Source organism: Podarcis gaigeae, assembly GCF_964106915.1.
Source record: "Podarcis gaigeae genome assembly, chromosome: 2".
Lineage (NCBI taxonomy): Eukaryota > Metazoa > Chordata > Lepidosauria > Squamata > Lacertidae > Podarcis > Podarcis gaigeae.
This window is the reverse complement of record NC_139679.1, coordinates 62,494,364-62,508,788: the sequence shown is the minus strand read 5'-3', so window position 1 is coordinate 62,508,788 and position 14,425 is coordinate 62,494,364. Positions and strand designations below refer to the sequence as shown.

At 40.5% G+C, this 14,425-nt stretch overlaps 1 protein-coding gene across 5 annotated transcripts in view; it reads right to left on the bottom strand.

The window, feature by feature from the left end:
- The window catches only part of CNOT6 (CCR4-NOT transcription complex subunit 6), a 38,789-nt gene that overhangs the window by 5,178 nt on the left and 19,186 nt on the right, over positions 1–14,425 (bottom strand). For 4 of the 5 annotated variants that reach the window (XM_083728514.1, XM_083728511.1, XM_083728512.1 and 1 more), the window contains 9 exons: positions 11,963–12,149; positions 8,911–8,996; positions 8,316–8,420; positions 8,156–8,224; positions 6,790–6,947; positions 3,603–3,757; positions 2,905–3,059; positions 1,215–1,445; positions 407–609 (listed from right to left, as the gene is read on the bottom strand). In XM_083728514.1, coding sequence (XP_083584640.1) covers positions 407–609; positions 1,215–1,445; positions 2,905–3,059; positions 3,603–3,757; positions 6,790–6,947; positions 8,156–8,224; positions 8,316–8,420; positions 8,911–8,996; positions 11,963–12,149 — 1,349 coding nt within the window. The remainder of the gene's footprint in view (positions 1–406; positions 610–1,214; positions 1,446–2,904; positions 3,060–3,602; positions 3,758–6,789; positions 6,948–8,155; positions 8,225–8,315; positions 8,421–8,910; positions 8,997–11,962; positions 12,150–14,425) is intronic. The other variant, XM_083728515.1, reaches the window with a different exon arrangement.

Here is a 14,425-nt window from a genome sequence, read left to right as displayed (position 1 = left end):
TGAGATCATTCTTAAAGAGTTAGTTATCATAAGGTGTTCACATGCTGTGCTACTGAGATTCACATATATTGCTTGTTAATACCTCTGTAGAGGCAATATTACCCCTAGGAATTATTGTGTAAAGTTAGGCAACTTTTCGGTCACCACCTTCCCATGGCCATGGGCCTCTTAAGCACAAGCAATGGCTACTGCTGTTGAGCTGTTTCCTGTGGCTGGGAGAGAATCCTTTTCAATTATAAGCCTGCTTTCTTCTCTTCAAAAGTGCTTCCAAAACTTAATACCTGACAATTAATTTGTTACTAACCCTTCCATTTTTGTTTTAATACTTCATCAAACATCTTGCACACCTATGCTGCATAAGCAATAAAACAGTAATAGTGCAATGGGAATTTATTTCAACTCTCACCTTGAAATCAAATGTGTAATTCGTATAAGGCATTAGGCCATTCTCATAGGCACTCTTCAACTTGAAACCATGAGTAATCCTTCCATTGGTGGTTCCATTTTTCCCATTACAACTGAAGTTAGTGAGACTTTCATTGTATCTCAGTTCCTTAAAATCTTTATGGTTTGTCTCCACTCCACCGGTACTCAAATATTCAACCACACCTAGGGCGAAGGAAATGTTTTTTTTAAAAAACAAGCAACCTATCCCTCTTAAATAGTATTACATTCATGATGGATGATCCATCTCATAGTACAATCCACCCCCCATACACTCACTCTCTTGGCTGGAATTTAGGGATCATAAGATTTGATTAAGGGTGAAGTGTTAGACTAGACGTCTCTGGTTTAATGGTGGTAAACTTCCAGCTCACAGGGGTCCTAATTTGTCCTGTGAGGCTGTTTCCCCAAAATCATGCTCACCTGCCATTATATGTGGACAAATAAAGACATGGCTGCAATGGAACAATTGAGAGCTTGAAGCGGGCATGCAACTGTTTCTTGGCAAGCAGACTCTCTCTTGGCACACACAGGGAACACTGGGAGTCTGAGCCGGGGAGCCCTTCATGAGGAACTCACTAGTGCAGCCAAGAGGGCTTTCAGTGTCTATCAGCTGGTGAGCTCTGAGAGCCATCCCTCAAGTTCATTTCTGCACAGCCTTCAAAATGGCTCTGTGAGCCTCTTTCACTATCAAGTTTTATTCAACTTCTAGCAGTTTCAGCAAATGCGGTGTTACAACACTTCAGCAAGTGGAATATGGTTGCACTTACCTGAATCTGGCAGAGAATTCAGATCTGCACACAATACAAGTGGAATTGTTGCATGTTCTCCCGAAATACCAGGCTTGAGACTCCGAGAGGCTTTGTCTATTATGTTCTTCACCTCAGAAAGGAACATCATGGTCTGAACCAGCTTCACATCAGAATACTCCGGGTCCCAGTGCATGTGTGCATTTGCTACAAGGACCAGCTGTTTATCCATTCCTGGGTGTGGCTTGCCTGCTAAAATGGAAAATAAAAAACCCTTCAGAAAACAGCAGTGATACTTCACTACGTAGGTTGCATTGGTGAAAAGGGCTTTAAAAATACTGCTAAAGAGATAAATCAAACTAATCAGCAGTAATTAACTGGGACTTTACAATTACAGGATTCCTTATCTCAACCAGCCATTTTATGAGTTTAAAACAAAAAAGGGCTCTGTGCTCCCTCTGCTGGCTTTATTGCATTATCGACATGATAATGAACAGCTACTGTAATGGACTGCAAATAAGTTCTAAGCTACTATATATACAATTTTCTAGCAAACATAATATGCATTTTAACTGTAGTATTTGTCAGTCATTACCCTTTCCCCATACAGCAATAAAGACAAGTACCACACAAAAGAGTTCTGCAATCTAGACAGATACTGTTTGCAGTGACAAAGTGTATTAGTATTTCCTTAACTGAAAATACAGGCTACATTCATCACCTGCAAATAGTTTGTCACCCATACTAAGCTAAGCAGCATCTTTACCACAGATGTACGCAAATACTAGGGCAGTCAAAGGAACAAATCATGGCCAGTAGGAAAGCACAGACACAGAGATGAGAAAATATTGATGACTTAGAAATCTTTTTCTAGCCTCAAGAATCTTCACATCTCCTCATTCCACTTTGACCCCATTTCACTTCCCTTTTAAACAAAAACCATTTTTTTTAAAAAATGGGGAGGGGGGTGTTTACAGTACATTTTAAAAGTTGTATTGACAGGTAAAGTAAAGGTAAAGGGACCCCTGACCATTAGGTCCAGTCATGACCGACTCTGGGGTTGCGGCGCTCATCTCACTTTATTGGCCGAGGGAGCCGGCATTTGTCAGCAGACAGCTTCCGGGCCATGTGGCCAGCATGACTAAGCCGCTTCTGGTGAACCAGAGCAGCTCACGGAAACGCCATTTACCTTCCCACTGGCGCGGTACCTGTTTATCTACTTGCACTTTGACGTGCTTTTGAACTGCTAGGTTGGCAGGAGCAGGGACCGAACAACGGGAGCTCACCCCATCGCGAGGATTCAAACCACCGACCTTCTGATCGGCAAGTCCTAGGCTCAGTGGTTTAACCCACAGCGCCACCCGTGTCCCTGTATTGACAGGTAGATGCATGAAAAACCATTCTCCAGTTTGGGGAAGCATAACTACTCCACATACACCTTAAACAGTATGCAAAAAATTTAGCTGGTGGTGGGCAAAAACAAATTTTGTGGTTAAGCAACTGTCTGCATCTCTTTGAAGGTTTTTCATGTCACACTAAGTTCTCAAAGTTAGAGGTAGAGACTTCACCTATCCATTGGTTATGAGTTTCAGTCACCAGAACTGGTAGATAAACCAGTTCTCAACTCTTTTCCAAAGCAGCAAAGGGTATGTGTGTACATGCAGAAGATGGCTGCAGAGTCCAGTCGAAAACTGGATTTGCATTTACTTACATGACATTTCTATTAACTCCTTTCGTAGCTCTAGCAACACAGCAACTCCAATGTTGTCTTTTGTCATTACTCTGTTCAGCATTGCTTCTGATCCTTCTGAGTTTGCCATAGCCAGCTGATTAAATTCAACAGTATGCTTCTGAACCAAGGTGAACCTGAAAGCAATAAAATCAATTTAAAGCAAGATCTGCACATAACACCATATTTTTCATTTTATCACAATATAATTCACATATTCTATCTGCATAGCTGACAGAAATTAGGTAACTAGACTATATTCACAATGTGAATATAATGGCTGTGAGAGCTTACCACAACTGTGGCCATCATAAATGCTTGAACACATACAAGCCAACATGCAGACATTTTCTTAAATAAATATAACCATTACTATTCACCATTCCACCAAAAGCTGTGAACTATTACGAGAATTCATAGGAGGCCATTACTTTATTCATATTTCATGAATGAACAATTTTACTACTCAAGTTACCTAGTCCTAAACAGCCAAAGTATTGATAGGCTCCCCAAATTACTGAAATAATCCTTTTGCAACAAGAATTTATAGTATAATGACACGAAATACACTGAAAACAAAGCTATAGGACTGCCTCTGGTTTCATAGAGGATTAAAAAATGATGTCGCTGTGCAACCTCATTCACTGTAGCCAGAGAACAAGATACAAGTTTTATCTTACTTTTCTGTCTTGAAAAATATTGCACAACCATCAACATGTTTTCTCTCTTGTTCTGACATTGTCCTAGCTCTGGATTTCGGACTGAAGAATCCGTTGTATCCACGCTCTTTCAATTCTGCTAGGAAAAAACTGTAGTACTGCTCAGTTTCAACCTCCTAAAATGTAAGACAGTGCAAGAATTAGGTGAACTATCAAATGCACAATGCAACTTTTAAAAAGAAAATGAATTCAAGTCTCCCAATGAAGATCAAGTCTCTTCTGGATACCCCTTTAAAGCAGGACTCTGAAGTTATGTCCATTGAGAAAGTATAATGTGAAAAGACAGCAACTGAAATAATGGGGGAGATATGTATGATCATATGCCTTCCTGTAGAACAGCTTATGTGGGACTCTGACTTGTCTGCCAACCATACACAATACAGTAGGAACAAAGCAGCAGCAGGAACCCATCATCAGCGTACCTCCCTTCAGGATAGAGAGCCTAACACAGGAATAGCTGACATTTTTGACCAGAGAGCTTTGAGGCTCACATGCCATCAATGGGTGTGACCAATGCTACACATGCACCATAAATACATCACAAGTACACACACCTTCCTGTTTCCTGAGCCTCTAAGAGCTTCTAACAATACTGTTGCACCCAAGGGAGAAGCGGTGCTTTTCAAAGATAAAAATATGCACCTGATTTCAAAAGACAGTTGAGGATTACTAAAAACAGCATTGTGAGCCAGGTTCAACCCATAGCATAGCTAACAGTCTGGGATGACCTGATGCTAGAAGACTGTTCAAGCTAGTTGATGTACTGTCAAAACACCTAGGAAACAGATCACTGGATGGTCATGTAAGCTTCTCTGAGCTTTCTAAGGAAGAGTGGGATACCTCCATCTGGAGATGGGGGACACAAGGAGCTGCAATGGGAAGGAGGAGTCTGTGAAAGTCAACTACCCCCTTTTGCCGGCAGAAGTGTCACATGATTCAAACTCCACTCAGCGGATGCTCCAAGTCAATATAACAAGCAGTCATCAGATGACATTACTGTGAAATGAATTAAGCCACAACACCAGTCCAGAATAAAATGTGCCATTTTAGCATGCCTGCAAAGCATGTAGCTCAGGATGAGTGAAATAGTAAGAATAGTCATAGAGACACTGTCAGCTGATCTGGCAGTTTCCCCTCCCCTCCATCTAAATAGTGACTGATGGAAACAGTCTAAAATTCAAAAGGCACCACGTATCCGAGGACACAATGAAGTAAGCAATTAAATTTAGTGTATTTTTCATCTTTGTTGGAAGCCGCCCAGAGTGGCTGGGGAAACCCAGCCAGATGGGCGGGGTACAAATAATAAATTATTATTATAAAATTATTATTAAATTAAATATAAAAGTAGAACAGTTGGAAGTTTATAGGGTATATAAAGGACCCAGTGCAGAAGACTGTTGAGAACAGTAATAGTACAAAGTCACAAAAATATTTGTTTGAAAAATCCCAATTAAACTTTATCCCTGCCAAGCTATTAAATCTGGAGCCCACAGAAAATCAGATGCCATGGTCACTGAACTCATTTCCACAAAATCATCATCTTGAGTCAAACATTAAGTGAACCCCAGCCATTGTATTAAAGAATTCAGAGTACATTAAGGCAAAGGTAAAGGGACCCCTGACCATTAGCTCCAGTCGGGGCCGACTCTGGGGTTGCGGCGCTCATCTCGCTTTACTGGCCGAGGGAGCCGGCGTACAGCTTCCGGGTCATGTGGCCAGCATGACTAAGCTGCTTCTGTAAACCAGAGCAGTGCACGGAAACGCTGTTTACTTTCCCGCTGGAGCGGTACCTATTTATCTACTTGCATTCTGACGTGCTTTCAAACTGCTAGGTTTGCAGGAGCAGGGACCGAGCAACGGGAGCTCACCCCGTCACGGGGGTTCGAACCGCCAACCTTCTGATCGGCAAGTCCTAGGCTCTGAGGTTTAACCCACAGACGCGGGTGGCGCTGTGTGTTAAACCACAGAGCCTAGGATTTGCCAATCTGAAGGTTGGCGGTTCGAATCCCTGCAATGGTCAGGGGTCCCTTTACCTTTACTTTACCACCCGCGTCCCTATAGAGTACATTAACAACTGCAAAAACAATCTTGCAATTACTTAATACTAGTAGCAATACTGAGTTTTTCTGTGACCAAAATGGGCAGCTTTAAGAACTTAAGGAGCAAAAATATAAGGCATCCACATGCAACTATCTTCAACAGCTGGAGAACCTGCAATTAGTAGAAACCCTTCCACAAACTCGGATGCAGCAACCAGCAGCTTCCAGAGAACACTACAGTACAATTATATTAAACACCAAAATTCTCTGCTATGCACAAAATTCTTTGTTACACTCTGCTACACGCAATAAAAATAGTGTGTAGCAGAGTCCTTCAGAAAAGGTAATCCGAACAGAAGATACACACTAGGCTAGTTCAGAGACAGAAGTATGTCCACAACACTAGGAAAAACAACCAGGTCAGAGTGCAAGAAACTGCGTATTTTAAGCAACAATGGAAGGGAGGAAAAGACAATGGAAGGAGGGGAACATACAGAAGGGAGGAAAGGGGAAAATACCTGGACAGAGTTGTGACCCATTTTAACAGCAATTTACATATTTTATATACATTTTTGATCAACTGTTGCCCACCTCAAGCTCTTAAAGACAGGACAGGCTATCATCTTTAATAAACAGAACAGAATTTCCCTGGCTTGGTGAAATGTCTATTGGCCAGCAGGGTTGACCCTAATTCCTGTTTTCTGCTTCAAGGCCCGTGTAATCCCTGGCAGAAAAGCTCTGCAACTCTTTTCACTGCATCTGCTGGTTTGGCACGTCATCTGCAGCCACGTAACCCAGCCTTCTAACAGATGGGAGAGCAAATGAATCTCGACACAGGGATGATAAATCAGGAAGCGACTCTCCCTGGGTGGGTGGGGAGTAAAGACAACAGCAAATATTTAAGCTTCATAGGCATCCTTTACTAGTCCCCTATTCATTTTACTGTATTATTGGAATTTCATCCAAATAGTTCTCAGAGCAGGCTTAAGAGGATATTATAGGGGTCTTGTAATGATTCACATCTTATATGTAGGAAGAAAATTGCTTAAGTTAAAAACGTTTAAAAATGGATGCATACATAAACAAAAAAGAACAAAGTCATTTCTCACCTGAAGACTTATGATGTCTGCGTTACAGCTTAAGATTTCCTGCATAATAGCCTTTTTTCTGTATTCCCAGTTCAATGCCCATGATGGGCAGTAGCCATATAGCTGCCGAGTAGCATATTTATCACAGAGGACATTGTAACACATGACAGAAAACAGGGCTGCAATATAAGAGAGTTTTACTTAGACAGAGAAATTGTCTGTTTTAAACATACATTTTTCACTTTCCCTTTAAATAAGTTGATCAGCTTTAGGCTTTGCTTACTTTAGCTCCAAGATATATTTGAGCAGCTGACCTATAATAATGCAGCATTATTTAGATTTTCTCTCTCTAGAAACTAGGTTGGTAGTTCCACCATTCACCAAATAGGCAGACAATGCAATATAATGTACTGGTTCAATCTGTGTTGGAATGAAGCACAAAACTTCCCCTACAAGGTCAATAGCTGTTACCGTAGCCAGCATAAAGCCAGATTATATAAAGAAGTTTTTCCAAGATGAGGGTAACCCTTAAACTACTTAGGAGCTCTTATTGAATTTCAGGTCTAAATCAATTGAAGCTTTGTTTCATAACTAAGCTACAATCCTATGCACATGTATCAGGACATAAGCCACACAAAACTCAGCACTTAACTGGTGAGCAAACATGATATATAGGATTGGGTTGCCATTATGACGAAATGGATCTACGTGGTTTGAGGCCACACTTAATTCTGATTTTAACATCCACTTATGTTCTTTAATAATTTGCTTCTAAAGATGCCATGAATGGCTGTGCCATCGTTTGGACAGCATTCAGTTTTGGTGGTGGTGTTTTTATTCAGACAGCTTTACAGATTTCCAAACAGTACAATGGATATATATACATATGGGAAAATGCCTTTTTTTAAAAAAAGAAGTATATTTCTGCCATATTAATAATGTAGTATTTAGAATATTTTCAAAAGAATGAGAAACGCAAGATGTTTCAACTTCTAAACATATATGACTTCCCCCATAAAATGTCTATACTACTTGCTATAAAAAATAAAGTGAAATGGAAAGAAGATGCACAGGCAAGGTACAGTGGTACCTCGGGATGCAAATGGGATCCGTTCCGGAGCCCCGTTCGCATCCAGAAGCAAATGTAACTAGAGACGGTACGTCTGCGCACGCACACGTCGCTTTTCACCGCTTCTGCGCATGACGTCATTTTGAGCGTCTTCGCATGCGCGAGCGGCGAAACCCGGGAGTAATGCGCTCCGTTACTTCCGGGTTGCCGCAGAGCGCAACTCGAATGTGCTCAACATGAAGCATATTCAACCCGAGGTATGACTGTAATACAAAATTTCACTGACTGGAGAGAAAGCACAGATTTATTCAGTTCTACCTGTTGGTCTTGTTCGATCTGGTTCTTGCAACATAATCCAAGATCTGGGAGGTGGCTGTTCTGTTGAAACTATTTGCAGAAGACAAAATAATAATAATAATGAGATAATGATATTTATTCTACATGCCACAAGGAAGTGTTCTAGGAAGTCACTACTTACTTCTTTTTGCAGTACCTGCCAGGTTATCAAGCAAATAATTCAGTAGCCTTCTTGTTCCGTCTGGTTCTTGATAGAGATTCAGTATATCCTGTGTAAGTGGGTTTCCTGTAGAAGTGTTTGTAGAAGAGGGTGAGAAAATGAGACTTCAAGAACATCATGAGGTTTTTATTTTTAAAGTGTCTAGTTCAGGAAACTGTTTTTTGCTGAAAATCTCAGACTCTCACTCTATGGAAATATCACCAAACTGGAGTGGTGGTGGGGGGAGGAGAGAAGAGAGAAAGAACCACACACACACACACACACACACACACACACACACACTATAATATGGCCTCTAAGGTTGTACAGGCAAGAAGAAACAGTAAAATTAACTCAACTTCTTATAAAGGTGGAAAATGTTTTTCAAAACAATTGCAGTTTAGAGAAATTTGTAAAAATCATAATTTCAAAGTGCCTGAATCTTAGTATGCCATTTCTAGTTTAGGTAGTAATTTTATTTCTTAAAATATCAGCTTGAAAGTGATGGCTGGCTGAGGAATGAGATCAACTGAAAATTGAAAACAAAGAGCATGGGGGAAATAGTTAAAATTCATACCTTTCAAACCCAACGTCTGTAACTGAAAGAGTTTTCCCAGCTCAAATGGTAGGACTCGTAACAGGTTGTTATTTAAATGGAGTTCCCTATTAGCAAGTCACATGAAGACAAAAGTAGTAAGATATATACAGTTAATTGTTTTAAATGAAAATAGTTTCACTACAAAAGAGAAACTGCTAACATAGCACATTTCAAAAGCAATGGAAAACTGAACAGCAAAGATTATTGATTTTGCAGTAGTTAAAGACAATGATAAATTAAAGCAAACTGACTTGCACATCTTCTAAACATAAACTTGTTAAACCATTAATGAAGTAAAACCATGCAGAAAGTACTCCTACAGTCAAAATTACTAAACAAAATAATGTAAGGTGGTTACTATAAGAACTATGCTAACTATAAGAAAGCTACTGGGGCTCTTTAACACTCCCCCCCCCCCGCCTTAATTCATTGCTCAGTTCACTGAAATCACAATTTCCTGAACTTCTTTTCATCACAAGCAGCTAGAAAGTTGAGCTATTTTATAGTTTTAGCCTTCTGATATACTATTGAGGTCTTTTTTTTCTCTTTTTTTTTTAAGAAAACCTGCTAGGTAAGAGAAGATTGTTTACCAGGCAGTCAGCAACCCCAACTCTTGAAAAAGAGATAAAAGTGAAAGCGGGTAGCTTTGCTCATTAAGAACATCTATGAAAGGACTCCAACTCATACTTTATTAGTCTTAATCACCTCCTACGACCATTTGAAAACAGGGCTATTAGGTAGGATCAGAGGCTTCTGCTAACTGCAGAGACTCTCTACCTTCTTTTTAAAATTGCTTAGCTAAGGTAAAGGTAAAGGTAAAGGTATCCCTGCCTGTACGGGCCAGTCTTGACAGACTCTGGGGTTGTGCGCCCATCTCACTCAAGAGGCCAGGGGCCAGCGCTGTCCGGAGACACTTCCGGGTCACGTGGCCAGCGTGACAAAGCTGCATCTGGCGAGCCAGAGCCGCACACGGAAACGCCGTTTACCTTCCCGCTGGTAAGCGGTCCCTATTTATCTACTTGCACCCGGAGGGGCTTTCGAACTGCTAGGTTGGCAGGCGCTGGGACCGAGCAGAGGGAGCGCACCCCGCCGCAGGGATTCGAACCGCCGACCTTTCGATCGGCAAGTCCTAGGCGCTGAGGCTTTAACCCACAGCGCCACCTGCGTCCCAAAGCACAAAAGGGAGAGTACTACGGATGAACGTTCCTTCATGCCTCCAAGAAATATATCCAGTCCTCAGCCTTTCGAAGCACACAGATGTCCTATTCCCTAGTGTGGTACCCTTCAGATGTTGTTGAGTTCCTAGCAACAAGAATAATGACCAGGGCTGTTGGAAGCTGGAGTCCAGCAGCATCTAGAGGACACCTTTGCCCTTGTGCCATCCTCTCAGGGACTGGATTAGGAGCCTAGATCAGCTAGGCACTTTCAACTACCTTGGCCCCAAACTAATAACTGAGGGTTTGCTTGGTCCTCTGTAGAAACACACCCTGAAGCGCTCCTCCACTGAACACAATTCCCCCACCCCCACAATAATTTTCTCTCCCCCCCCCCCAATGTGAAGAAGGCATAGGAACAGGAGGTGAGAGACAAGGTGGGCAAGAGGAGGGTGAGTTGGAACAAGACTTTTCTTCCTTCTTTGATCCTCTCTTCTCCTCACCATTCATTCAGCATTTCATGCAGTGGAAACATTTAGTAGACTGCCAGACATCTCCTTGCAGCAAAATGAAGAATACACTGGCACAAGGCAATCCAACACACTCCCTGAGGCCATTTTTGTTGGCCCTCAGCAACATTTGATGCTCCCAGCTGCAGTCCTCTTGCACCTGCCTTCCCAAAGCTGGGTAAGCAAGATGCTGGGCTTTGGGAAGGAGGCATGAAGACTCTGACAGGGTTTTCCATCCTCCATCCTCCTTCTCAAAGCCTAATTAGTGCTTTCCCAGCTTTCGGAAGGTGGTGGGAGGGCTCTAGGACCCTTACACCTCCTTCCCAAAGCCCAGCACCTTTGTTAGCCAGTTTTGGGAAGGCAGCGCAAGGGCTGGGCTGGTGGTGGTCAAATTTTGGCCCCACTTCCCACCTCCCACATTACAAGGCAGTGTATGGCTTATGGGTTCTGTGTCAAAGTACCCTGGCAGACCACTTAGTATGAAAAGCTGGACTGTCCAGCACTGGCACCTTCTTCCAATATCAGATGCAAGAATGATATGGTAACACATAACGGAATAGTTTCAGAAAGCGGCTAGTAGCAACTTTGAGAAAGCATCACAATAATGACACACAAATTAAAACAGTAGGCTTTATGAAATTTATGTGACTGTACTTATTATGACCAATATGATACCACTCCTTTATGTATTGCATTGAATACCAAGGTGGATGCTGCTTTTATCCTTGTTTAGAAATGTTTTAACCTTGCCATGGGGATTACCAATAAGCCAGCAGGAAAAAGAACCATTAAAGTAAGTGGATTTATCATTTTTTCAGGGGAACACATTACACACAAGATTACAGGATTTCATGAAGAGACAACTCAGGATGGCAAATTTGCTATTTAGGAAATGTAACACTTCAAATAAGCAACAAAAATATGAACAGCTGTTTATTCCCATAAAGGACAAATATTTTTAGAAAAACTTTGGAGTTTGAAACCAGTCATCCAGGTTCAAATTGACTCCTTATCCGAGCAGCCATAAAGCAAGCTAAGAGCCTAAAATGGAACTTTAACCTCTTTCTGAATAGCTGGGCAATATACTCCCAAAATTTGGAGCAGGTTCAGAAGCGAACACCAATATATTTCAGCCATCCCCAAGCACCAGAAGGCAGAAAGATTGCAATACAAATTGGAAATAAATCAGCCAAGAAGAAGCTAAAGTGGGATAGCTTTCTGCTTAATAATAATAAATACTACTACTATTACTACTACTACTACTACTACTACTACTACTACTAATAATAATAATAATAAACTGCAATACAAAACCATAAAGAAACCTGAAGTAACATCATACTGGCCTCACAGATGCATTTTGTTTACCTGAGTGACACCATGTTTCCGAGCTCTGCTGGTAAACTGCGGATTTTATTAGATGACAGGTCCAAATATACCAGATTGTGAAGCTTGGCAATGTCTGAAGGAATACGGGATAAGGAGTTGTCACTGAGATGCAAAGCTGTTAAGTGGGTCAGTGACCACAAGGATGAACTTAGGCTTCTTACTTTCCCTGAAAGACAAGAGGCAAACATTTTCTGTCTCGTCTTGCATTTGTGAAAGTACTTCTGCAAATGAATCAAAACAGCAAAACAGTTTCTGCAATTATCTCCTTCCCCTTTTTGTGTTAGGTACTTTTCAATTCAACCACCAAAACACCAACTCATTTGTCTTTTATTTTAAAATGTATTTCGACTGGGAAAGGTTATGGAACACCGGAATGAAATTTACGGCATGTAGTGCCTTGAAGGAAAACATTATGAAAATGATATACCGGTGGTACATGACCCCAGTCAAGCTTGCTAAGATATATCACCTGTCTGATAATAAATGTTGGAAATGTAAAGAGGCGGAAGGGACATTCTTTCACCTCTGGTGGACCTGCCCGAAAGTGAAGGCCTTTTGGGAAATGATTCATAATGAACTAAAAAAGGTACTTAGATTTACCTTACCTAAGAAACCAGAGGCCTTCCTACTGGGCATGGTGGACCAGAGAGTGCTTAAGAAGGACAGAACTTTTTTTATGTATGCTACTACAGCAGCAAGGATCCTGATTGCAAAACATTGGAAGACACAAGATTTACCCACACTGGAGGAATGGCACACGCAGTTGATGGACTACATGGAACTGGCCGAAATGACTGGCAGAATCCGAGACTTGGGAGAAGAAACAATTGAGGAGGACTGGAAAAAATTTAAGGACTATCTGGAAAAACACTATAAGCTGTATGAATGTTAAAAAATGCACCTTTTAGGAAACTCTAGCTTCAGTAATGTTAAACTAAAGAAATGGAAATTAAGGCACAAGAAGTCTGAGATAGAATAAGGAAATAACTTTATTGTGTTTAAATGAAAATGTACATGATTCGGGTTATAACACATTTGAAATTGGGTAACATGATAAAACGAAGGATACAATAAGTAATGAAATAAGTTAACAAATTGCTGATGTTATGTATCACAGAGAATGCAGGGTTGGGAGGATGTGGGGAAGTCCAGTAGATTTGGAAAAAAGAACAAGAAAATTTGTAATCTTTCTACTGTATTCTTATAATATGCTCTTTATTCTTTTTTCTGTATTTTACAAACTTAATAAAAAATATTATAAAAAAAAATATTTTAAAATGTATTTCAACGGATTCATTTCAAATATATGCCCAAAAATTTAACTCGCCACCGTTTTTGTTTAGTTTTGTGATGCAGTATGGAAATGGGAATTCAAGGCTTTTGTGCTTCAAAAGTGATCAAATGCTTCTTCATAATAAAGCAGAAATCAGAGATAAGGGAAGCAGGATCAACAAGTTCCCAAACTCCCCCCCTCCAAGATCACTTGAAAATCGTTGAGGGTCTTGATGGACCACTTTATGATTTTTCCGCATGTTGTAGCAACTGTAATGTGTTATATTAGATACTCTATGATATTTAATTGTATTTACAGACTTGCTGCAGACCACTTGAGTTTGTGCATCACCACCATTTGGGAACCATCTAGACAATAGGTACTAATTCATCCGCAAAAGAGAAAGATACATATTTCGAAATGCTAAGAAATCTCCCAACAGAATCAGATTCTTTTTTAAAAATCCAAGTTTCCAGATTTTATTTTATTTTTAAGGATCTGGCATTACATTTTGGTAGAACAACCTCTGTACTGAGTTCAATAAATATCACTGAACTCATTGATACCAGAATAAAATACCTGCATGTATGGACAACTTGCTGCCTTTGCGATTTATAGATCTTTACACCAGTACCTACAGAATACTTGACTAATAGGCTAATTGCCAAAGCATAGTAAATCAGCATATATCATTTATTATGTTTCTAATCAGAAACTAAAGATCAGGAGTAAATGGCTGATTCTTAACATTAAAAAGGCTGCAAAGCTTTTAAACTGATTTCTGAGGGGAAAACAACAGGAGCTGGTGGACATCTGGCTCAGGATGATTCACCTTTTAGGAACTCTCAGGTGGCTAAACTAGGGGATATGGAGAACTTAGAAATTATCAGGACAAAAATAACAGTGATTTTAAGAGACAAAAAGGAATTGTAGGAGAAACTGCATACAAAAAGGAGTTTTGGAAATGTATCTATATATAGCCTTTTATATTCTAATGCTAGAGGCTTTTAAGCAAAGGCAGGGGGAGAAAAACCTGGGTGCATAGTACTAAAACAGAATGTTGCTGTTGCAACATTAAGGGAACCTGTTAGGAAGATGACAATCGTTGAGATATAGGTATCCTTTTATATACAGAAAGAACAAGGAAGGCCATGTTGGGGTAGTGTTAA